Below are 25,909 nucleotides of genomic sequence, written 5' to 3'. Positions count from 1 at the left end.
ATGAACAACCACTGAATGGCGCATCATAGATTTCAAAACATAAACAGCAGACTTTTGAGCATGTTATTAGAAAAAAGAAGGAAATGGATGCCACTGAAAAATAATGCGGAGAAGTATGGCGCTTTAGGGGTGTAGCCTTGACGAAGAAGAAGACGAAGAAAAAGACGAAGAAGAAGACTATCAACAGGAGTGTGTGTAAAGTTACAAGAAAAACAAACACAACTTTGCACGGCGGCTGGAATTATCCTGCTTTCACGGTGGAGTCAACAAGTCCAAGAGTAAACTATCAGCAAGAAGAGGTTAGCCGACTACGTGTGACTTGCTGAGACAGTTGTGTGTTTGGCAAGTTATTCATTGTAAAACATATTTAACTTCATCTACTGACCAAGAGTTGATGTGTAAGCAAACTGGCTAGACGCTTGGAGCAGTAAAGTGTTAAATGTTTGCTAGCTAGCTAAGAGTTTTCATTAGTAATCTAACCAGTCAGATTACGTGTGTATTCGGTCGGTTTGTGAGTGAGTGTATCATGTTAACAACAACAACAAGAAATCTAACGTCTTGAAACCAGGTAGCTAGCTAGCATCCATGGTCTAGACAGTAGTTGAAATTTAAATATTTCAATGGCAATGTTGCAAACTCGATTCAAGGGAAAGTAGCTAAAACACACTAGGAGTCGTTGGATGACGTCATAGATATATTTGCCTATTAAAGCGCACCTGTTGTGGTTTTGAAACGTTTTGTTTGAGAGGTCTCATACAATAGATTTACAAGCGTATAAGGTCAAAACACAATTTAATGTGCTCATAATTTAAATTTCAGCATTACCTTTTTTCCCCATTGTCAAAATCGACTGGGCTACAACAGCAGAAGACCACATCAGGTTCCCTTTCTGTCAGCCAAGAACAGGAATCTGTGGTTATCATGGCCAGAGACTCACCCAAACTGGACAGTTGAAGATTAGAATAAAAATCACCTGGTCTTTTTTCCATTCTTCAACCGTCCAGTTTGGGTGAGTCCGTGCCCACGATAGCCTCAGATTCTTGTTCTTGTCTGACAGGAGTGGAAGCTGGTGTGGACTTCTGTTGTTGTAGCCCATCTACTGCAATGTTGAATGTTTTGTGCATGCTGAGATGCTTTTCTGCTCACCACGGTTGTAAAGAGTTTTTATTTAGGTTACTATGGGACTTCCTGTCAGTTTAAACCAGTTCGGTCATTCTCTGATCTCTCTCATCAACAAGGTGTTTCAGCCTGCACACCGTCTGCATACAGGAGGTTTTGTTTTTTTACACCATTCTGTGTAAACTCTAAAGACTGTTGTGTGTGAAAATCCCAGGAGATCAGCAGTTTCAAATCAAATAAACTCAAATCAGCCCATCTGGCACCAACAACCATGTCACAGTTAGTCACAGAGATCACACTTTTTCCCTATTCTGATGTTTGATAAGAACTTTAACTGAAGCTCTTGACCTGTATTTTCATGGTTTTATGCATTGTGCTAATTAGATAACTGCATAAATGTACAAGTGTTTCTAATAAAGTGTCCACTGAGTGTATGTCATGAATCTACACAAAATACACAAGCATGTAATATTGAAGGAATATGCAGCTGCCATCAGAATTCACATAATTAGGTGAATGGAGGGGGGACACAGTGGCTTGCACCTCTGGGGTTGGGGGTTCAAATACTGCCTCTGCCCTGCATGCGTGGAGTTTGCATGTTCTCCCTGTTTAAGGAGGATAAGTGGTATGGAAGATGGATGAATGGAGTTCTCATGTGTCACGTGATACCAATATTCCAGGAAGGCCACGGAGTTTGTTAGGTGACATACCTGAACAAACAGCATCATATAGACCAAGGAGCTATCAAAACAAGTTATGTGACTTCTGATGGCAACCTGTTGCACTAGAACTACAGTCCCCTCTGAAAGTATTGGAATGGCAAGACCTGTTCTGTTGTTTTGGCTATACAATGAATATATTTGGCTTTGAGAACAAAAGATGAATGTGAGATGACTCTGATCAGAGTTTTAGCTTTCATTTCCTGATATTTACATCTAGATGCGTTAAACAACTTACAACATGGCACCCTTTGTGGGAGACCACCTGAGGCGAGCAAAAGTAATGGAACAGATAATCTTAAAGTACCTAACACTTAACATTTTGATATTGCATACTATTCTCTGGTGCACAAGACCTCATGATATGGCGCATTAATCTCCTGCACCATATTCTGGTGGTATTCTTCTGATTAGTATGGTTAACCTAAATATACACTCCGTTATTTTTTTTAACCCCTTACACCGGCTCAGCTATAAGCTTTGTGTTTGGATTCAGTGGAGCATGCAGTGCGTTAAAAGTACATATACAGTTGTCACATTTAATGCTTAAGATTTACTCCTAGGATTAATGCTGTGTTCGACTAAAGAATTTCCATCCTCGGACTAGGAAAAACCAAACCCTCAACTCGGAATTTCAGGACAGTCTCCTCAGTATCTGAGTTCAACATGGCCGCTCATGCTGTGAACATGAAATAAATAGTATATTACAACACTACTACAAAAGAGTTTATAGTAATAGTTACTTTAGATCAATCAACATAGACATGCTAGTTAGTTATATCTGTAACACTGAGCATACAGTTTGCTGTTTTAAGAAGGTAAATACCTAGGGTAAACTGATGATCACTAATAATAACTTTCTAACTGGTTGTTTACAAAACACATAATTTCATGGAAGCGTTTTCTGTATGGCTTTTTCTCATTTTGTAGCTTGAATGCACCAAGCTCGAAAATTATGTAATTCCAAGTTCAGAGTTATCTTTCTGAGTTAAGTTGAATGGAGCATTACTTCAGCATTACTTCAGCATTACTGCTCCTCTACTACTTTAAAAGTGTTTATAGTAGTATTTACTTTAGGTCGGTTAACATAGACAAGTTAACTGGTTAAACACAGAGTTTGCTGTTTTGAGAAGGTAAATACAGTGCCCTCCACTAATATTGGCACCCTTGGTAAATATGAGCAAAGAAGGCTGTGAAAATATTTCTTTATTTTTTAACCTTTTGATACTCTCATTTCATGGATATCAAACAATTGCAAACACAACACCGGTTTATCTAAAAAATAAAATTTGTTTAAATATGTGGGCCACAATTATTGGCACCCATTAGTCAATACTTTGTGTTACCTCCCTTTGCTAAGATAACAGCTCTGAGTCTTCTATAATGCCTGATGAGGTTGAAGAATGCATGGCAAGGGATCTGAGACCATTCTTCCATACAGAATCTTTTGAGGTCCATGGTGGTGGACTCTCCTCTTTACTTCACCCCACAGGTTTTCTATGGGTTTCAACTCAGGAGACTGGGATGGTCATGGCAAGACCTTGATTTTGTGGTCAATAAAGCATTTTTGTGTTGATTTTTCTGTATGTTTTGGATCATTGTCCTGCTGGAAGATCCAACCACAGACCATTTTAAGCTTTCTGCCAGAGCCAGTCTGGTTTTCATTTAATATCTGTTTATATTTGATAGTCCATGATGCCATGCATCCTAACAAAATGTCCAGGTCCAGAAAAGGCAGAGTAGCAGACCCAAAACATTAAAGAGCTACCACCATATTTAACTGTGTACATGAGGTACTTTTTCATGTGACTACCTCTCTGTTTTTATCAAAATCACCTCTGGTGTTTATTGCCAAAAAGCTCTAATTTGGTTTTATCTGACCATAGAACCCGATCCCATTTGAAGTTCCAGTAGTGTCTGGCAAACTGAAGACACTTGAGTTTGTTTTTGGATCAGAGTAGAGAGTTTTTTCTTGAAACCCTTTCAAACAACTTGTGGTGATGTAGGTGATTCAGATTGGAGTTTTGGAGACTTTCTGACCCCAAGACGCAACTAACTACTGGAATTCTCCAGCTGTGATCCTTGGAGATTTTTTGGCCATTTGGCCACTCTTCAGTGTGTTGAGACAATATAGACACATGGCCAATGCCAGGTTGATTCTTAACATTTCCAGTTGACTGGAACTTCTTAATTATTGCCCTGATGGTAGAAATGGGCATTTTCATTGCTTTTGTTATATTCTTATAGACACTGCCCATTTTGTGAAGCTCAACAACCTTTTGCCGCACATCACAGCTATATTCCTTGGTCTTACCCATTGTTATGAATAACTAAGGGAATTTGGCCTATGTGGTACCTCATATTTATACCCCTGTGAAACAGGAAGTCATGGTTGAACACTTTCCTGTTCCTAGTCACTGAGGTATACTAAAACAATTTAAAATATCAGTTGGAATATACTTCAAATATATTTTTCATACAAATACATAGGGGTGCCAATAATTGTGGCACACACATTTAACAAAGATTTTTATTTATTTATTTATTTATTTATTTTTGATAAGCCCATGTTGTGTTTGCAATTGTTTGATATCCATGAGAGCAGAGTATTTTTGTGAATTTTTAAAAAACAAAATATTGAAAGGTTAAACAATAGACAATTTTTCACAGCCTTCTTTGCTCATATTTACCAAGGGTGCCAATATTAGTGAAAGGCACTGTACATCATAAACCGATCATCATTAATACGGTGTGTCCCAAAAGTCTCCATACATAGGGGACTATGTATGCCAGCGCCATGTCGGTTGTGCCTTCATCGGTGGATGTTCTGATGGCAACTTGTTGCATTAGAACTACAGTCACCCCTGAAAGTACTGGAACAGCAAGGTCAAATATATAGTTTTTGCTATACACTGAATACATGTGGGTAGATCAAAAGATGAATATATGATAGATTAAAATTCCAGTTTTCATTTCCTGATATTTACATCTAGATGTGTTAAACAACATGGCACCTTCTGTATCAGACCATTCAATTTTTAGGTGAGGAAAATTAATGGAAAAGAGAGTCTTAAAGTAAATTACACTTAATTTTTGGTTGCATATCCCTTGCTTGCAATAACTCCATCAAACTGGTGTCCCACTGACATCACCAAACTGTTGCATATTTCTTTTGTGTTACTTTTCCAGGCTTGTACTGCAGCTTCTTAAAGTTGTTGTTTGTTTTGGGGGTTTCTCCCTTCAGTTTCCTCTTCACGAGGTGAAATGCTGCTCAACTGGTTTAAGGTCTGGTGATTGTCGTGGCCAGTCTATAACCTTCCACATTTTCCCTCTGATGAAGTCCTTTCTTGATTTAGCAGTGCTTTTTGGATAATTTTCTTGCAGCATAATGAAGTTCCTCCCAATTACATTGGTTGCATATCTGTGTAAAGAAAATACATGCTGCTACCATCATGAATTACATCATCACTAACAAAGATTAGTGAGTTTGTTACAGTAGCAGCCATGCAGGCCCAAGCCATAACTCTACCTCCACCATGCTTGGCTGATGAGCTTGTATGTTTTGGATGATGAGCAAATCCTTTCTTTCTCCACACTTTGGCCTTTCCATCACTTTGGTAGAGGTTAATTTTGGTTATAGAACTTTTGTGGCTCATCTCTGTATTTCTTTGCAAATTCAAATCTGGCTTTCTGATTCTTACTGCTGATGAATGGTTTGCATCTTGTGGTATGGCCTCTATATTTCTACTCACGGTCTTCTTCAAACGGTGGATTGTGATACCTTTGCCTTGTTGTTGTTGATGTCACTAATGGTTTTCTCTTCACAGCTCTCACAAGGTTTCCTGTTTCTGTCATCAACTGCTGTTGTTTTCCTTGGCTGACTTGTTCCATGTCTGGTTGTTAGTACACCAGTGGTTTCTTCCTATTTCAGAACATTCCAAATCGTTGTATTGGCTATGCCCATTGCTTGTGCACTGGCTCTGTTTGATTTTCTCTTTTTTCAGCTTCAAAATGGCTTGCTTTTCTCCCATAGACAGCTCTCTGGTCTTCATGTTGGTTTATAATTTTAACAAATGCAGACTTCACAGGGGAAACCCAGGGCTCAAACCAAGAGCAGACATTAAACGGTATTAATTCTTTAAACAATCCATTTAACAGGGCACATCTGGGTGCAAGAAACACATCAGTCATGTGTTCCAATACTTTTTTCATCACTTGAAAAAATGGGTGGCTTCAAACAAAAGGTGTCATGTTCTAAGTTGTTTAACACATCTAGATGTATATATGAGGAAATGAAAGCTGAAATTCTGATCTATCGTCTCATATTAATCTTTTGATCTCAAACCCAAATGTCTTCAACGTATAGTGAAAACAATAGAATTGGTATTTCTGTTCCAATACTTTCAGATGGGACTGTATACTTATGCAAGACATTGTATGTAAACGAAAATGTTTCTGCTTCGGATTCTAGACAAAGTGAAAGTGACCTATGAAACTTCCTCCAGAGGATGGCTACAGCTGGTCCAGTCTCCACCGAGGGAGTAAACTCCACTAGTAAGTGTCAACATTGGAGAGAAAAAATAAATCACAGGTCTGGTCTTTACTTGCACATGCAGAAACAATGGCTGATTTAACTTTATTGAAAAATATTCCCAACTATATTTTTGTACTTCACTTCTTCAGTTTAATGATCTGGGTTGGTATGTGTGAAAGTAACATGTTTGTCTTCAGTTTTTTAAGCCTTAAGTGCAGTCTTAAATGGGTGAGGCTTTTTCCTCAGTGCTTCAGAGGGGTCTCTAACTGTTAAGAGTTGTTGAAAGGTGGAAGCACTGAGACAAATAGAAAATACAGTTCTGATAAACACTTACCAGGTCAGTAACAGTTTTATTGTCTTTCAACACAGATTTAAGTAGTAATTAAACGTTCTGGCTGATTGAGCCATGACCTTTATTTACACACTATATTTGGCTGCTCTATTCATGTGTCCTTGCTCTGTAAAATGGCACGATGTAATATGAGGATAGTAAATTTAAATAACAGCACATTTCAGCTGTACATATCTTCTGTTTATAGGCCAGTTACTCAGTGTGTACTCCTGTCTAACTGCAGTATGATTGGATTTGGCTCTTAGACTTGCAGAAGCGCTGGATCCCAGGTTGTCGCTATCCCTATAACTGCTCTTTTGGAGTTCTCCAGTTACAGAATTAACAATTTTAGCTATTCTGTTTTTTTTTTATTTTTTAAATAATGCTGCTATCCATGTACAGCATTATGATATTGCATACTATTCTGTGGTGCACAAGACATCACGATACGATGCCTTAATCTCCTCCACTATCTTCTGGTGATTTTCTCATTCTTACTAGTCTGGTTGACCTAAATATACCCTTCCTGTTTTTTGTCATTGGTTTTTTCCCTTTCACTGACTCAGCTCTAAGGTTTGTGTTGTGGGCACATTTAATGCTTAAGATTTACTCCTAGGATTAATACTGCATTCGACCACGCTCTTAACTCGGAATTTCCATCCTCGGACTAGACAAAGTTTTGTTAAAAAACAAAGAAAATGCCCCCTCAACTCGAAATTCCAGGACGGTTACCTCAGCATCCGGGTTCAACATGGCCGCTCTACTACTAAAGAGTTTGTAGTTTTTACTTTAGATCAATCAACATAGATACGTTAGTTGGTAAAATCTGTAACACTGAGCATACAGTTTGCTGTTTTGAGAAGTGAAATACATCATAAACTGATGATCACTAACTGTAGCTTGCTAGCTTGTTGCTTACAAAACACACACTTCCATGAAGGCGTTTTCTGTATGTGTTTCCCATTTTGTAGCTTGAACACACCAAGCTCAAAAATGATGTAAGTCCAAGTTCAGAATTACATTTCTGCGTTAATTTGAATGCAGCATTACTTCAGTATTACTTCTGCTCCTCTCTATGGGTTGCTTTTATATCAATTTTTTACTCCGAAGATTTCTTTAAAGAGTAATTCTCAGAAGGTTTGTAGTGGATTACAGTAGAGCAATTAGAAATGTCATTATGACTAGTTTGATGTTTGTCCTTCAGATGTGGTTACTCTCTTATGGAGGAGGTGGTTCTTTCCTCAGAGAGGTACAAATGCATGGGTATGTGTCAGTATGCTTGTGTGCAAGGTCCCTATAGTGCTTTTCTGCTGATATTTTTAGCGTGCGCAGATGTGTTGTGGTTCTACAAGGAGGAAAAAAACCCAGAGAATCAAAGACCACAGGGCAGGTGTTTGTGCATGCAGTGCATTAACTGTCAGTGCAACACTTTACTCAACAGGAACTGTTGTTTGTTTATTTGTTTCAGTGTGTTTACCTCTCAATGATTGTCTGCTCCTTCTAAGATGCAAATTTTTATAGATTAAAATCAGTAGGACAGAATTAGTTTGAGGGCTAAGCAAGAGACATAAAAAGAAAAGACGTAAAAAGCTAAACTTTTCCTCAGAGGAATTAACAACTAAAGTGCTCATAATTTTTGTTTTATGTAAATAGGTTTAGATTGTACAGGTACATTTTGATTTTGTGAGTCAGAACAATTTGGTAACTAACTGTTCTTTCTAAAACTTACAAATATCCAGATATTCCAAAAGAACAAATAGAGTTTGAAACCACACTCTTCAGTTAAAGCCAGTGCTTCCGATTCCTGTTCTTGGATGACAGGAGTGGAACGCGATGTGGTCTAATACTGTTGTAACCCATACGCCTCAAGATTTGACGTTTTGTGCATGCTGAAATGCTTTTCTACTCATAGCGGTTGTAAAGAGTGGTTATTTTAGCTACAGTAGCCATCCTGTCAGCTTGAACCAGTCTGGCCATTCTCCTCCGATCTCGCTCATCAACAAGACATTTTCCACCACTCCCTGCATTTTTTTTTCCCCCACAACATTCTGTGTAAGCTCTAAACACTATTTAGTGTTGTGTTTGAAAATCCCAGGAGATCAGCAGTCTGTTACCAACAACCATGCCATGGTCAAAGTCACTTAGATCCCATTTTTCCTCATACTGATGTTTGATGTGATCATTAACTGAAGACTGGTATCTGCATGATTTTATGCCTTGTGCTGCTGCCATGTTAGGCTAATTTTATAAATGAGCAGGTGTACAGGCGTTCTTATATGCTTATACGTGTTGGTGAAATTTTTCTCTACGCCCATACAGGAGCTGCTGGAACTCTTCGGATGGCATCTGTTGAAGTAAGATTCATTCTCAGTTTCTGCTTTACAGTACTTTCACAACCCCATTGTTTCTCATTTAAATTGTGTAGTTGCGTTCTCGGAACAGTGAAAAACATTTTGCTCTTATAACTGCACTTTCCAGGGCCAGACCTCTGTGAGTTCATTGCAGACCAATAAGAGAACCATCGGTCATCGTGGGATTGACCCCACAGGAGAGACTACATACAAAAAGGCAAGAAAGCTTGGAGATCTCATGTAAACCCACACACAGTGGCTCAGTTGCTATTGTGGCACTGAACCAAGTTACACAATGGTTTTTTGTTATTATTTTTTTTTTTTATATAAAACTAGTTAACTGTTTAACATAGCAGGGTCTATGTACCAGTTCAGAAATTGGGAAACTGTACTGTTTGGTTTTTTTTGGTTTTTTTCTTCCTCTTAAGACTTGCTTGCTTTTACCAAATATATATGAGGTCATAAGTTGAGATCATATGCCTTGCAGAATCTGCCTAATCTTACTAATTAAAAAATTATAATAATAAGAGAAATCATAAAAATTGCATTTTTTTTTTTGTACTGCCCTGAATAAGATATTTCACATAACACATGTTTACATATAGTTCAAGACTCAATAATAACTGAATTTACACAAATGAACCAGTTCAAAAGTTTACATACTCTTGATCCTTTAATACTTTGTTCTTGTTACCTGGATGATCAGTGGCTGTTTTTATGTTTTGTGATAGTTGTTCATGAGTCCCCTGTTTGTCCTGAGCAGAGATCATTTTGTAACAATGTGCAGTGACAGTTATTTAGTGCTTTGTTACTGTTACAAAAGGCCATGAACAGTGTACTATATATTGTATGGGATAAAGCTTAGATCATCTCACTAGTATGTATTTCATCCATCTTATCTTGTTAGACAACTTCATCTGACCTGAAAGGTGCGATCCAGCTGGGCATCAACTACACAGTGGGCAGCTTGAGCCAGAAGCCAGAGAGAGATGTTCTCATGCAGGACTTTGAAGTAGTGGAGAGCATTTTCTTTCCCAGGTGTGCTCTTGTATGTGTAGTGTTTATGAAGTGATGATAATGATGATAAATGTGTTTAAATGTGCTGTGCAAATAATGTTACAGCAATTTGTACAGTCCTGGATGTGCGTTTATTCAGTGAATTTGCTCTCTAACAGTTCCTTATTTCTCTCTCTCTCTCTTTTTCTTTCACATTAAGCGAGGGAAGTAATTTAACCCCTGGACACTGCCATGTTGACTTCAGGTTTAAGACCTATGCTCCAATGGCCTTCCGCTACTTCAGAGAGATGTTTGGGATTCAGTCTGCTGACTACCTTGTAACGTTCTCCACTTACTTCACATTGCTTCCATCACTACAACAATTTTGTTTTAAATAGTCCTTACAGCGTTTATTATTGTGTGATGTAGAGTCATGGCAGAATTATTGGCAAAAAAAAAGTTCTTTGTGGTTATTTCGCTTACAGCTGCATCTCAAAAAATTAGATTATAGTGGAAAAGTTAATATTTTCCTGTAATTTAATTCAAAACGAGAAACTAGATTCATTAGACGTGAAGTGAAATTTCAAGCCTTTTTTTGTTTTCATCTTGATGATTACAGCTTACAGCTCATGGAAATCAAAAATCCCATATCTCAAAATATTAGAATAAAGAATTTATAATACAGAAATGTGGACTTTCTGAAAGGTTTGTTAATTCATGCTTTCAATACTTGGTCGAGGCTCCTTTTGAACGAATTATTGCATCAATGTGGAGTAGCATGGAGGCAATCAGCCTGTGGCACTGCTGAGGTGTTATGGAAGCCCAGGTTGCTTTGATAGCGGCCTTCAGCTCGTCTGTATTGTTGGGTCTGGTGTCTCTCATAGATTCTCTATGGGGTTCAGGTCAGACGAGTTGGCTGGCCAAACAAGCACAGTAATACCACGGTCAGCAAACCAGTTATTAGTAGTTTTGGTACTGTGGGCAGGTGCCAAGTCCTGCTGGAAAAGGAAATCAGCATCTCCATAAAGCTCGTCAGCAGATAGACGCATGAAGTGGTCTAAAATCTCCTGGTAGACGCTGAATCGACTCTCGACTTGAGAAAACACAGTGGACCAACACCAGCAGATGACATGGCACCCAAATCATCACTGACTGTGGAAACTTCACACTGGACTTCAAGCAACTTGGATTCTGCTCCTCTCCACTCTTCCTCCAGACTCTGGGACCTTGATTTCCAAATCAAATGCAACATTAATTAGTTAATTAGCTGATTAGAGTTCTTCTCAGGTCGAAATTTCTTGATTATAAGGTTTTGCATTTTTGATGTCCATGAGCTGTAAGCCGTAATCATGAAGATTAAAACAAAAAAGGCTTGAAATATTTCACTTTATGTGTAATGAATCTAGAATGATATGAAAATATGAAAGGTTCCACTTTTTGAATTAAATTACGGAAAAATTAGCTTTTCCGCGATATTAAAATTTTTTGAGATGCACCTGTAGTTTCACACTGAAACACATTGCAAATATTTTAACACTTTTGAAATTCTTAAATCACATTTTCTTCAGTTAAATGTTAGATTTCTCTCATAATTAATTTTACTGTCAGATTAATCGCATTTTATCCACAAAGCCATTTTTTTTTTACTGTGCTAATAATTCTGGCGCCTATGTCCTAATACTGCACCAAATTTCAGTGCAGTTGTATAGTACATTGACACATTTAACCAAAAGCAAACTGAACTTCCAGTTCTGATACATAAACAATCCCCTGATATTAATGAACAGTTGTCCTTCTTGACCTGCCTTCTTGCTTGTCTTTTTGTCCATGTTAGTTGGTCACAAATTTCTAACCAGTCCCACAAAAAAAACCTCTAATCTGACTTCTCAAAATCACATCCAGTTATAAATATGATAATATGAAATATTGTTTATGTAAATATTGCGACTGAAAGATTATTTAAAAATATGGAACTGTTAAATAATTTCTGCCACAGTTTTGTGCATTATACTGTATACTGGTGTTGCGAGGAAACATATCTGTCTGTACAATGCAAATTTATTTATTTGTGAATGTGCTTGTGTGTTCTGCAGAATTCTCTGTGCAACGATCCCTTGATAGAGCTGTCAAACCCTGGGGCAAGTGGGTCTCTATTTTATGTCTCCAGTGATGATGAGTTCATCATTAAAACTGTCCAACACAAGGAAGCAGAGTTCCTCCAAAAATTACTGCCTGGGTACTTTATGGTGAGAAAAATGTGTGTCTGACTTATGTTTTTCTGTTAGTCTGCAATGCTTTGAAACTATTTTTACTATCTTGCTATCGTCAGTGCATACGAAATTTGGGAGAGATACAGTCCTCTCTGAAACTGTTGGAACGGCAAGGCCAGTTCAGATGTTTGTGCTATACACCAAAGACATTTGGGTTTGAGATCAAAAGAGGGGTATGGATTTCAGCTTTTATTTCCTGGTATTTACATCTAGATGTGTTAAACAACATAAAACATTTAACCTTTTGTATCAGACCACCCAATCTTTAGACAAGCAAAAGTATAGGAACAGATAAGTCTCGAAGTAAATTAAAATAAATAACACTTAATATTTGGTTGCATACCCCTTGCTTGCAATAACTGCATCAAGTCTGCAACTCATTTACATCACCAAATTGTTGGATTCTTCTTTTGTGATGCTTTCCCAGGCTTTTACTGCAGCCTCTTTCATTTGTTTGTTTGTTTTGGTGGGGTTTCTCCCTTCAGTCTTGTTTTCAAGAGGTGAAATGCTGCTCAACTGGGTTAAGTCTGGTTGATTGACTTGGCCATGACACCATGTTTCACAGATAAGCTTGTATGTTTTGGATCATGAGCAGATCCTTTCTTTCTCCACACTTTGGTCTTTCCATCACTTTGGTAGAGGTTAATCTTGGTTGCAGAACATATGTGGCTCATTTCTGTATTTCTTTGCAAATTCCAGTCTGGCTTTCTGATTCTTACTGTGGCTTGCATCTTGTTGTTTTTGGGTTTTGCTTCACAGCTCTCACAATGTTTCTGTAATCAGCTGTTGTTTTCCTTGGGCAAGCCGTTCAATGTCTGTTGCTCAGTACACCAGTGGTTTCATTTTTTTTCAGGACATTTTAAATTGTTGTATTGACTATGCCCAGTGTGTGTGCAGTGCCTCTGATTGATTTTCCCTCTTTTCAAACTGCAAAAATAGCTTGCTTTTCTCCCATAGACAGCTCTCTGAAGTTCATCTTGGTTTATCCTTTTTAACAACAATGCAGTGTTCACAGGTGAAACTGATGACTAAAACCAAGAGTAGATGTTCAGCGCTACTGAGACAAAATGTTCTATGTCGTTTAACACATCTACTTATAAATACCAGGAAATAAAAGCTCAAATATTCCTCTTTTGAGCGCAAACCCAGATATCTTTAGTCTACAGCAAAAACAAATGAATTGACCTTGCCATTCCAAAGTTTCGGAGGGGACTGTTGTTTTACCCCCCCACCTAATGTGCCATTATTAAAATTCCATGTACTTATCTTACCTTTTAAACTGTCATAGCAACACAAGTAAATTAAAAAACATACATATTTGCCATGTTTTTGACACATACCTGGAATTCTTACAGCAAACTAAATGATAGGATTGCCTTCGCTAAGAAAGATACATGTGAAGCTACTGTACCATCAAACTTGTCATATTGAAAATAAGAAAAACTTAAGCTCTTCCAAATGGGACAGACTTTATTGTGAGAGCACCAGGCTACTTGGTGAGGCAGCATTTTTCAGTGATATTCAGTTGTAGTGAGGCTATTTGGAATTTGACAATATTATGCATAATTGAAATATGGATTTGCATATGATTGATTGATTGGTTGGCATATTCCTGTGCATTCAGGGTTTTTTTAATACATATAATTCACTAATTTACAAAAAAAAAAATTTCTTCCAGAACCTGAACCAAAACAAGCGTACACTGCTGCCAAAGTTCTATGGGCTCTACTGCATTCAGGCTGGAGGGAAGAACATCCGCTTTGTGGTAATGAACAACCTGCTGCCACGCGCTGTGCCCATGCACCTCAAATACGACCTGAAGGGCTCCACGTACAAACGTCGTGCTTCGCCAAAGGAGAGAATGAAGAGCCTTCCCACCTATAAAGACTTGGACTTGATGCAAGACCTGCCTGAGGGCCTACTACTGGAGACAGATCACTACAATGCACTCTGCAAGACCATCCAACGAGACTGCCTGGTGAGAGGAAAGAACATGTATTTAAAGCCCTATTCATGTTTTTTAACTCCCAATTTGGTCACCTGCCAATTCTCGCTCACCAGCTAGCTTTCCCCTAAAAATACAACAGCTATTAAATGGGGAGGATGAAGGTTAACACTAAGTGCTATCTGCCCTCTTCCGCATACATGAGCTCACAGATGCTGAAGATAGGCTAGTATTACTGTAATTAACAGGAGAGAAAGTAATGATATTAGTCCCACCCAAAGAGAGTGGCCACTTTTACTCTCTTGACTCCTATCCACGGATGACTGTGGAATCGTCAAGATTTGAACTTGGGAAGATAGGGCGAACACTTTTAGCTCCTAAAGTCCTATTCTCACATTAGGAGATTTACATAGAGAGGTGGGGTAACATAATTAGTACTTCAATATCTTTGACTCTATACAGTGGCCTCAAAACATATTTGGACATTTAGCCAAATGTATGAATTTCACTGCGTTGTCAACACCATGTCTGACACAAAATGTGCTGTTTTGTCGTTTAACACATCTACCAGGAAATAAAAGCTGAAATTCTAAACTCTCTTCTCATATTCATCTATCATCTCAAACCCAAATGTCTTCAGTCTATAGCAAAAACAACTGAATTGGCCTTACTATTCCAATAGTTTTGAGGGGACTGTAAGATTATCCTGATTATCACAGGTAGTCCATAGTTAATGTAAGGAACTACACCATGTGGTTGCTCTGCTAGGGGAACCTGCATGAAATTGAGGGTAATTAACTAAATGCATCGACTTTAAATTACCTTGGGACCAGCTGGCTAAAAGCAATTGCAAAATTGACTATAAAGAGGGAAGTAAGTTTTGAGAAAATGTCTAGCATCCTCTGTTTGCACAAAGAAGGTCACTGTATTCACCAGATCAGCAAAAAAAAACTAAATCTTAGTTCCTCCCTGGTTGTGGTATTATGTAAAAAAAAAAAAAAAGTTCAAAGGTGATTGACTTGTGAATGAAAACATAGAATGTACAGGCACTACTGTAAGTAAAATCTTTAAAAACGGGTAAGAAACAAATGACCAAGTTGCAAGGATTGCTTCAGACATCAATTAGATTTACCAGATACTGGGCAAATTATTCAAAACAGGATCAACAAGTATAGGTACAGAGTGAGAGTAATGTGGCCAAGAACATTAATCGATCTGAGAGATAGCAGAAGCTTTAGCAGTGGCCAAAATCAACAATTTTGTACATTCCATAAAAGAAGGAAGACCACGTAAAACAACTGAAGGGGATGATCACAGAATTCTTGGTGTAGAAAATCCCTTCACAACATCTAGCCAAGTCAGGAACACTCTGGAGGAGGTAGGCACATCATTGTCAAAGTCTACAATCAAGAGACTGCAGAAAGACTCACAAACAAACACCAACTGAAGGTGTCTGCAGTAAAGGCCTGGCAAAGCATCTCAGTGTAGGAAACTCAGCATTTGATGATGTCCGTGGGTTCTGACTACAAAGGATTTGCATCCAAGTATTAAAAACAATCCTTATATTTATAATTGTTAGTGTGTCCAATTACTTTTGTGCCTGTGAAAATGGAGGGACTCTGTAAAAATGGCTATTAAAATGTCAAACCCCTTGAATTAAAGCTGAAAGTCTACACTTCAATCACATCTTGATCACGAAAATTGTGTCACTGTCAAAATATTTATCGACCCGACTGTACCAAATCGATAATCGGTTAGTAATCGATTAACCATATAACCTAAATTAAATCAGACATTCAACTGCTTTAGGATCTTCATTTGTGCAACCTGTGTTTACATTTTAGGTGCTGCAGAGCTTCAAGATCATGGACTATAGTCTGCTGGTGGGGATTCACAATGTGGACCGGGCTGGAGACGAGGCATCCATGCCAGTGCCAGATCAGAAGAGGAATCAGGGCCAGAAGCCCCTTTACTGCACGACCATGGAGGCGATCCAGGGGGAAGTCAAGGGCAAGGCTGCACCACAGTACAGTGAGAGGTTAGACACAACTTTACCAGTGTGAAAAGCTTTTATTTAATATAAAATGCCTGGTCTGGGAATGGACAAAATTGAAAACCTTATAAACCTTAGGATGAGATTTACATACACTGATCAGCCATGACATTAAAACCACTGACAGTTAAAACAGACATTAAAACCATTCATTACAGTGCCACTTGTCAAGGGGTGGGATATATTAGGCAGCAAGTGAATAGTTAGTTCTCAAAGTTGATGTGTTTGGAAGCAGGAGAAATGGGAAAGCGTAAGAATCTGAGCTACTTTGGCAAGGGCCAAATTGTGATGGTTTCAATGGCAGGTCTTGTGGGGTGTTCCCGGGGTGCAGTGGTTAGTACCTACCAAAAGTGATCCAAGGAAGGGCAACCACTGAACAGGCGACAGGGTCATGGATGCCCAAGGCTAGCCCATCTGATCCGATCCCACAGAAGACCTTCTGTAGCACGAAGTGCTGAAGACGTTAATGCTGGTTATGTGAGAAAAGTGTCAGAACACAAAGTGCATTGCAACTTGCTGTGTATGGGGCTGCATATCCACAGAGCACAGAGTGCCTATGCTACAGTGGCCATGTGAGCATCAGAACTGCACCATGGAATAATGGAAGAAGGTGGCCTGGTCTGATGAATCACATTTTCTTTTTTTATTATGTGGATGGCCAGGTGTGTGTGCGTCACTTACCTGGGGACGAGATGGCACCATGATGCACTATGGGAAGAAGGTAAGCTAGCTGAGGCAGTGTGGTGCTCGGGGCAATGTTCTGCTGGGAAACCTTGGGTCCCGGTATTCATGTGGCTGTTACTTTGACACGTACCACCTACCTAAACAGTGTTGCAGACCAAGTTAAAGAATCTGCTGCTAACGTCTTGGTGCCAGAAACCACAGCAAACCTTCAGAGGTCTTGTGGAGTCCATGCCTTGAAGGCTCAGAACTGTTTTGGTGGCACAAGGGGGACCTACACAGTATTAGGCAGGTGGATTTAAGGTTATGGCGGATCGGTGTATGTGTTAAGGCTATTGAAAATGTCTAGCATCATTCCTATTTCTCATTGCATATAGTTTATATGCAGATATGATGTGGAGTCTTTCATGTATTATGACATCGATTGGTCATATCAACTCAGACTTTTTATCGTTATATATGGTTGTATTCTATGTGTTTCCAGTCAATGCAGCACAGGAGGAATGCCAGCACATAACCCAAAGGGGGAGAGATTGCTGATCTTTATTGGTATCATTGACATCCTCCAGTCCTACAGGTACGAGGCTTCAGTAAATGTTACGTTCTTGATGCTATTATTTAATCAAGTAACATGTTGATTCTTTAAGACCTGTATCAATCTTGGCATTTTGTATGTGTTTAGGTTTGTGAAAAAATTGGAGCACTCGTGGAAAGCCTTGGTTCATGATGGGGTATGTGGTTTGTTTACAGCTATACAGTACACATTAGTGTTGACAAGTGATAGTAAAATTCGCCTGTACACTTTAAAACATCTTTATAACAATTTTTGCATTTTCAAACAGCTATAGTACATGCATAGCTATTACATATACAGTATAACATGTTTGGAGAGTTATTACATAGCAGGTAGTGGTACTGTCAGAGAGCCTGAAATAGGTTCTGAATAACATTAATACAATTGAAATAAAATTAGTTGTAGAGGCTTTCATTTCTGAAAGAAGGGTCCCATCTACTCAAGCCATCCTAATCTTTGGTAGCACATAGAAGGATCGAATATTACTGACTTTAGATCATTTTAGCACAAAGTCCTTAACAGTGTATAATTGTTGGACCTCTTATATTACAGTGTTATTTAATTGCTGTATATTCAGCGCTGTTGAATTCTCACATCTGATTGGTCAGAAGGTGTTGATTAATTTTCTGTAACAGTACCTCTGACAGTAATGCTGGCTACAAGTCATATAACACATGGGCCATGCTGTTCTACAAAAATAATACATGCTGGGATGGTTTCGCTTATACCACAGAGATTTGCAAACAATTCATTTATTAATGAACATGTCACGCTTTTTAATGGTTTATAATTAGATTTAATGTTGTGGAATATCCGTGAGATAAATTAGTTCCTATTATCACTTGCTTGTAGTTGATAAACTCACCATTCTCTCGATCTCTCTCTACTCATTTAACAGAAAACAGAAATGCCTCAGTCTTGAAGACTTTCCCATTCTGGGAAACTTCACAAAGCAGCATGACTGTTACAAAGTGTTAACGCTCGAAACGCCTTCCATAAATGTTACATGCACATCTCCTAACAAAAAAAACATTTTTTCAGTTATATGTTGTTCTTCGTTAAACAAGTTTTTTTTTTATTATTATTATTGAATTTTTTTAAAGTCAGTTTATTATTAGTCTTCGAATATGTGCAGCGTCTACCAAACAGGTCCCTGTGCATGTGCTGTTACTATAGAAGCAATAATGTAATGGAAAGGGTGCACTAATATTGTCTGTTGAACTATTGTCTGAGCCATGCTGTTGTACACAGAAATAACGTGCACCTTCTGACCAATCAGATTCAAGAATTCAACTGTGCTGTGGTATAATTGTTTATATTAATATACTCGTTCTATATGTCAGTTTTTATAGTAACAATTAATTCACCATTAACATATATGGTGGATGTTTGACATAAACTGTTTTAAAAATGTTTTTATGTTATAAAATGTTATCCTACAAAATATATTATATATCCATATACATCATATACATTCAGTACAGTCTACTCCAGACAATGGAGTTGAAAACATGGTGACATTTCTTCTTGCTGATATGACTGTTCGCAAACTGTTGTCCAACATGCATTGGCTTACCAAGGTAGAAGTAAACCAGCATGTCACCTGCAAACTTTAAATCCTTAATTCTTAAAGATTGCTGATTTTCCCATGGATCGAAGCAGTCAGATTAACCTGTCACTCAGAGCTAACTTGAAGTTAAATCATCACCCAGTGCCTGGTTACTGCAGTTGGCAATATTAAGGACACAAAAACATTACATAGCCAAATCCTTATATCTTGGAATGTGTTTTGACTTTCCCCTTGCAACCATCAGATTAAACCGGGTGAGGCAGGGTTGCAAATTTATCTCTCATTTTGAAATGTTCTTCCATGAATAATAGCATAATTATGCAAGAGAGATACATACATACATGGAGTAATTTTCATATGAAATACTTCATACTTATATGGAGCAAAATATAGAGCTTTATTTTGGAAAAATTTGTGCATTGTTGCAAGTTTTTTTTTTTCCACTTCTCTACATCAGGATACAGTGTCTGTACACAGGCCTGGCTTCTATGCAGACCGCTTCCAGAAGTTCATGTGCAATACCGTTTTCAGGAAGTCTTCATGTAAGTCAAAGTTATGTCATGTCTCCAAATGTCTGTTAAGGTTTTCGTTCATCCAGGTTATTTTTATTGTCTAGTAGTAAGGTGACTGGAATTATTATTTATTGTGAAATGCCTTCCTGAAAGCTGATTGATTGACAGTTGCCATGTGTTTTGAAATAACCCAGTCATCATTAAAAATCCATTTACAGATTAGTACAGTGGTCAGTACAGATGCAGTACTCCAAATTTCATCGTGATAACATTCGTGGTTCCTGAGAAATACTTATGTGGCCTTAGTTCCGCCCCCACCTATGAAAATACCCCAACTTTGCCGGTGACCTTAAAAGCTTGTCCAGTATATCCCTTTCAAATTTTGTGTAAATCCACACAACCAATCATGAGTTACAGCTGTTTGAGTAAAGTAGGCTCTGCCTACTTTACTGTATCAGCCATATTGTTTACAAATGTCAAACTGTTTTTGATATTTATCGAGTTTTACACTGCTGAGTAGATTGAAGCTATGTGTGTGAAAGTCCACCAAAAATATTAGGACTAGTTCACAAAATTAAATTTAGCAAGAAAAAATCCATCATGGTTGAAATTAGTGGGCAGGGCCTAAATCAATTTGGCTTAAGCCATGGAATAAGAGGGAAAATAATTTTGAGTATAGGACGCACAGTTCACAGTGCCACCATTAGGCCGATTGGGCTCATCTCAGTTGCCTGAGTAGCAGGAAGGGTTATGACATATTGACAAAATTTCTTGTCTGTGCCACTTATGGGTTGGTCTACTTGATTTGTTTTGGCAGAGAATCCGAATAAGAAAAACAATAGCGTCTCAGCACTACGTGTTTGGACCTCTAAACGGAGGAAATTCTTGTTTCTTTCTCCTCTCTAGTAAAAACATTCCCTCCTAAGAAGGTGCGAGGAGTCCTCACGGGGCAACGCAAGGCAAGCACTGGGCAAACCCAGCCTGGTCAGCCGTCAGTTATGGTAGTGCAGACAAATGCAGAACAAACTCAGCCAGATGAGGATAGCGCCAGTGCTGTGTCCCCCACCTCAGAGACACCAGGAAGTGGAGGTAAGTTGGGTGACACTGATATTTGGTGTGTACAATTCAATGAAGCTGTAAGATGACAAGAAATGTAGGACTGCCTTCCTGTGGACCATGAATAATTGTTTAGTCCTCCTACATGAATAATAGAAATGTTCCTTTGAAACACTGTACTACTTTTTTGCATTTATTCTCCCAGAAAATGATCCTTGCCCGGACCTCATTACTAGCCCTCTTGCAAGAGACTTAGCTGATACAACACACTGAAGGGGGTGTGTGTGTGTGTGTGTGTGTGTGTGTGTGTGTGTGTTGTTTTTCAGTAAAACATATGCTGTCTCTGTGTAATCTACCTCTCAATGTTTTTCAGGGTGGAATAGCAAAAGCTAAATTGCTCTAATAAGGTAAGATTCATACCCAGCACACGAGTGCTTCTCATAGCCATGTTCACAAGTGACTCAGGCTTGATTTTACTTCTGCATCTTCGGATCTGTGAGCATGTGAGCGGTGTCATTGTGCACATGACATTCACATTGGTGCCTCCATACTTGTATGGACAAAATGTTTCTCCTAATAATAATCTAAGAATTCTAACTGGGAGAACTAGTAAGTAACCTATTAAGGGCATTTTGACCCCTTTTTGTTGCACATGAAGAGTCAGTTTTTCCAGTTTTAGAGAAATTACCCTTGTGGTATTTGTTTTGGGGGACAGTAATGGTTTAATTTATGTTAGGTCATTCAAACCTCTTTTTAACCTATGGTACCAGCTAATACTGCATATTTCTTGATTGAAAAATGTATAGCCAATCACGTGTCAGTCAAGAGCTTCCGTGAATGTTCACATCAAACATCCGAATGAGGAAAATGCCGTCTCAGTGACTCCGACTATGGCATGGTTATTAGGGGTCTGTGCCAGATGGGCTAGTCCGAGTATTTCAGAAACCGCTGATCTCCTGGAATTTTCACACAGAGCAGTCTCTGGAGCAGGGGTGTGCAATCTTATCCGGAAAGGGCCGGTGTGGGTGCAGGTTTTCATTCCAACCAAGCAGGAGGCACACCTGATTCCACCTGTTTAATCAGTTGATCTTGGCTTTCAATAGATTCAGGTGTGGCTTCTGCTTAGTTGGAATGAAAACCTGCACCCACACCCGCCCTTTCCGGATAAGATTAGAGCAGGGGTGGGCAGAGTTTACACAGATTGGTGTAATAAACAAAAAACATCCAGTGTGAGTGGAAGAAACGCCTTGTTGATGAGAGGTCAGAGGAGAATGGCCAGACTGGTTCGAGCTGACAGGGACCCGAGGTAATCTTCTGCTGTTGTAGGTTCGACGTGTTGTGCGTTCTGAGATGCTTTTCCTCTCACCAAGGTTGTACAGAGTGGAGACTGAATGCTTTTAGAAATTGATCATACTTGTTGAGTTGAAGATTCAGATTGAACATTTCAGATGATATGAGGCAAATTCTAAACAGTAACTTTCCAATTCAGATTTTCGCATTTAAATTCAAACAGAAATGGAAACGGTTCGATTCTAATTATTGTGCGTGTAGTGATAGCACCACCAAGAGGAGGAATTTGGTCATTTAATTTTTCTGAGTAGTGGGTGAGATACAGCGCCCACCCATTAAACTTTGTGTCTATATGCGTTACATATTTGGTTGCACAAATAAAAAGAAATAATCTAACAAATACAATATTTGATCTAACAAATACAATATTTGGTTGCACAAATAAAAAAAAATAATCTAACAAATACAATAGGGTTCCAGCATGACATTATTGGACCCCTAAACATAGAGGTGGGAAACAGATACACAGGGTTACTATTTGCCTTGTGTGGTTGTTTTATTCTTTTATTAAGGAAATGCGTATTAGTTAATGATATGGAAAGACTGAAGTGATAAAGATCAGCATATCATGTTCTGTTTTCTCTTAGGAACAGAGATATACTGCTTTAAGGGAGACGGCCAAAGGTTTTTTGGACGGACATCAGCAGAAATAAAGTATGAGGAAAAACAAAGGATACAGAAAGTACTTTACACTGCAGCAAAGCACACACAAGCTGTACAAAGGTGTTCCTTGGGTGATTTCTGCATCCAGGGTTGCTGCTAAAAGACATTATGCAAAGTACGATGTGTGTTAGCAATGACAAATGCCAAATATGAAATCTTTGAAATACTGTTATTTTAGGCCTCTATACACTGCATGCAGAATTATATAGAAAGTTTTTGTTTGTTTTTCATGAATATGGTTTAACACTGAGCCGTAAAGGTTCCCTTGCTAGGAATAAGGAGAGGGGAAACAGACTGCTGTGATTGAACAATTCCACTAATGAAGTTGATGATAGAGGGTGTTTTTTTGTTTGTTTGTTTTTTTAAGTGTTTAGTATTACATTTTGTTTGAAATTTGCAGGAACTGGAAATTCAGACTAGTTTTAACTATGAAAAAGGCAAGGTACATTTGCCAGTGTGACCAATATTTAGTCTGCTCGCTATTAAATGTTCTGGAGAGGCGCAGTATTAAGGGACGTGTACAATATGTAGTTGTAGAGAGCAGAGTAGGGTGGAAAATATCTCATCACGGTTTCTGATTCACGATATACATGACAAGATAACAAATTGCTCGCAAAATAATAGCTGCATTTAAAAAAAAAAATTAGTTCATTTGATGCTTCTATTTAACAATAAATAAATGTGGAAAAATGTAAACATTTGTTCAAAATTGTAACATTTTACAGTTTTAAAGATCCAGTAAAAAAAAAATGTAAGATCTAATCAGCTGCATTAGATCAGTAAAATACAGAACATACTGTAAATGCTAAGGTAAGGGTATTGAGACATCATTTAGATCGATAGCGAGATTACAGCGCTACAGCAGATCTTTATTTAATCTTAAGAACACTCGGAGTTAGTGTTGGAAAACAGTTGTAGAAATATTGTGACTTATACAATACTTTAACCTATCAGTATAGTATACCAATGCCTGCCAGATAAAATGTGCATAGTTAACTATTTAACTATTATTCTCAATGACAGAGCTCACGCCTTAAGAAATATTCCTTTGCGTACATTCTGCTTCAGCTTTTTTTTTCTTTTTTTTTTTTAAGATAATTGTATGCAAATAATAAAAACTAAAGCTTTCTGGCTATGTTAATTGAGATGAAAATGGGGTGTGTGATTTGGCATGTGCTACATGAATTATGTTGCCATTAATTAATTTACATGATGTGTATTTTCTTTAATCATTATTTAAAAAGCTATCTCAAGTTAGGTATAGTTTAATAGGCAAATGAATATATTATGTGCGGTGTAAAATCAGGTACAATGGGCCTCGTTTATCAAGCTTGTCAGTAAATTGTTAGGATTTCAGAAACACGTTCGTATCCTACTCGTGCTCCTGAGTGTGTGTAAATTTACTTATAAGAAGATTAACCCATAAACCTCGACTTGATCGACTTCAAATCATATCATATTTGCATGGATTACTGCAGTTTTATATTTGGAATATATGATTGGGTTAAATTGTTTATTTGTATTGGGTTTACAGGGTTTAACATCCTCATGCTAGTTCCCTAGGTCAGGGACTAAGAGCACCATCAGGAAAATTTTGTGAAAAATTTAACTTAACAACTGCCTCCGCTGATGGAAGATTTAGCGCTTACTTATTATTATTATTGTTATTATTATTATTATTATTGTTGTTGTTGTTGTTGTTGTTAAATATTTTATTGGCTTACCTGTGAGTCAAAATAATTTCCACTTCTGTGTTTCAGGCTTTACCCTGATTGTTCATTTCATGCTCCCAGCTCTGTGCACTTGACCTTTTATGGAGTTTGTGGGTGTCACTAAATGCAAATAAGCTGTGACAGGAACACGATTTGCACTTTACAAGTGATCAAAGCTGGCAGCTGTAAATCTGGCAGACAATTCTAGTTCAATTTGGCTTACGGAAACATTTACGCCCAACTTTGCTAAAAGAGTGATAAATGAGGCCTGATGTGATAAATACGCAATATAAATTTGAGAGTACACCTATTTGTTTCAGCTTTGTCTTATTGCTATCTTAGTAAGCCTTGTGAAATGTTTATCAAAATGGTGCTGTCTGAGTTTCCTTAAAATACGATATCAACATTTTATTTTTGGGTTATGTATTTGTTTTATTTTTGACAAAATTGGATTTTTAAGAGCCTTTCTTAGCCTTGATATAACAGAGACTGTTTTATACACACACAAATGCACTTGCTTTGAAAAGTTTACATATTTTAATAGTGCCTTAAATATTGATATTTGATTGTTTAGAAAGTAAGATTTATGAACATTGAGGAAAAATTACTGCTGAATTGGAATTCAATCATGGCCATATGTGATTTGCAGTAAATAATCTCAGAGTTTTGTGTGGCAACAAAATAAATAATCCACTATAGGAAAGCAGCCTGGGAAAATGACTATTTATCTATATTTCATTTCTTTTAATAAGTTCTGCCTGTGGGTTTATGCAATACAGTAAAAAAAAATGCTGAGGTGTTTCCTAGTTGGAATTTGTACCGAAATACAATGTAACAGACTTTTGGTTTTAAGGTGAATCTTCATTTAATACAATCTGCATATTTTTACATTGTTTGTATGTATTATATAGGATAGTTTTTTTTGTTTGTTTGTTTGTTTGTTTGTTTGTTTTTTTTTAAATAATGTGGTGGCCCAAAACCTTGCTAAGACACTTTATACTGTTTTTGTTTCCCTTTAATTTGTCACCTTTGTGTAGCTCCTTAAAATGAGGGCAATAAAAGCAACTGACAAATCAATAGTTAAGTAAATGGGTCATGCTTAGTGTGTTTGCAGATGATAATGAATAGATAATGAATTTGAGGAGTTAAGGTGTTTATAGGAGGCTTTGCATATTTGCCTCACACCCCCAGGGTTACGGATTTGATTCCTGCCACCACCCTGAGTTTGCATGTTTTCCCTGTGCTTTGGAGGTTTCCTCTTGGTACTTTGGTTTCCTCCCCAGTCCAAAGACATGCATTGTAGGCTGATTGGCATTTACCCTGTGTAGGCTGACCTGTACAAACAATAAATGGATGGATGGAAGACATTTTATATTCACAGAATTCATCTTGTTGTGCATTCCTGCAGTTTTACAGATAATGTGATAAGCTTTGGTTCATGAGAAGTTTCTTTTGACATTAACCTAAAGTCAC

At 37.9% G+C, this 25,909-nt stretch overlaps 1 protein-coding gene across 2 annotated transcripts; it reads left to right on the top strand.

Moving 5' to 3' along the window:
* On the top strand, positions 1 to 25,513 carry pip5k1aa (phosphatidylinositol-4-phosphate 5-kinase, type I, alpha, a). Of its 2 annotated transcripts, XM_053637332.1 has the most exons (15): positions 1 to 299; positions 6,310 to 6,392; positions 9,023 to 9,057; positions 9,182 to 9,271; positions 9,962 to 10,092; positions 10,271 to 10,388; positions 12,144 to 12,296; positions 13,999 to 14,298; positions 16,110 to 16,303; positions 17,484 to 17,576; positions 17,682 to 17,730; positions 19,601 to 19,685; positions 20,562 to 20,744; positions 21,085 to 21,118; positions 22,649 to 25,513. In XM_053637332.1, the coding sequence occupies exons 2-14, from the start codon at positions 6,347 to 6,349 to the stop codon at positions 21,102 to 21,104; spliced, it is 1,497 nt and encodes a 498-aa protein (XP_053493307.1). In that variant the 5' UTR covers positions 1 to 299; positions 6,310 to 6,346; the 3' UTR covers positions 21,105 to 21,118; positions 22,649 to 25,513. The 2 variants fall into 2 exon arrangements, 1 of the variants encoding a protein (XP_053493307.1); XR_008387187.1 differs by having other exon boundaries at positions 20,562 to 21,118.
* The last annotated feature ends 396 nt before the right edge of the window (positions 25,514 to 25,909 follow it).

Source organism: Ictalurus furcatus, chromosome 12 (assembly GCF_023375685.1).
Source record: "Ictalurus furcatus strain D&B chromosome 12, Billie_1.0, whole genome shotgun sequence".
Classification (NCBI taxonomy): Eukaryota; Metazoa; Chordata; class Actinopteri; order Siluriformes; family Ictaluridae; genus Ictalurus; species Ictalurus furcatus.
This window is presented reverse-complemented; position numbering and strand designations above follow the sequence as displayed.

What these genes read in the sequence shown, in the direction of transcription:
- pip5k1aa (XM_053637332.1), top strand. Translation starts at nt 6,347, where the DNA reads ATGGCTACAGCTGGTCCAGTCTCCACCGAGGGAGTAAACTCCACTA. An exon ending in GACATCCTCCAGTCCTACAG is followed by an intron (nt 17,577 to 17,681) that starts GTACGAGGCTTC and finishes GTATGTGTTTAG; the next exon opens with GTTTGTGAAAAAATTGGAGC. An exon ending in CGTTTTCAGGAAGTCTTCAT is followed by an intron (nt 19,686 to 20,561) that starts GTAAGTCAAAGT and finishes TCTCCTCTCTAG; the next exon opens with TAAAAACATTCCCTCCTAAG.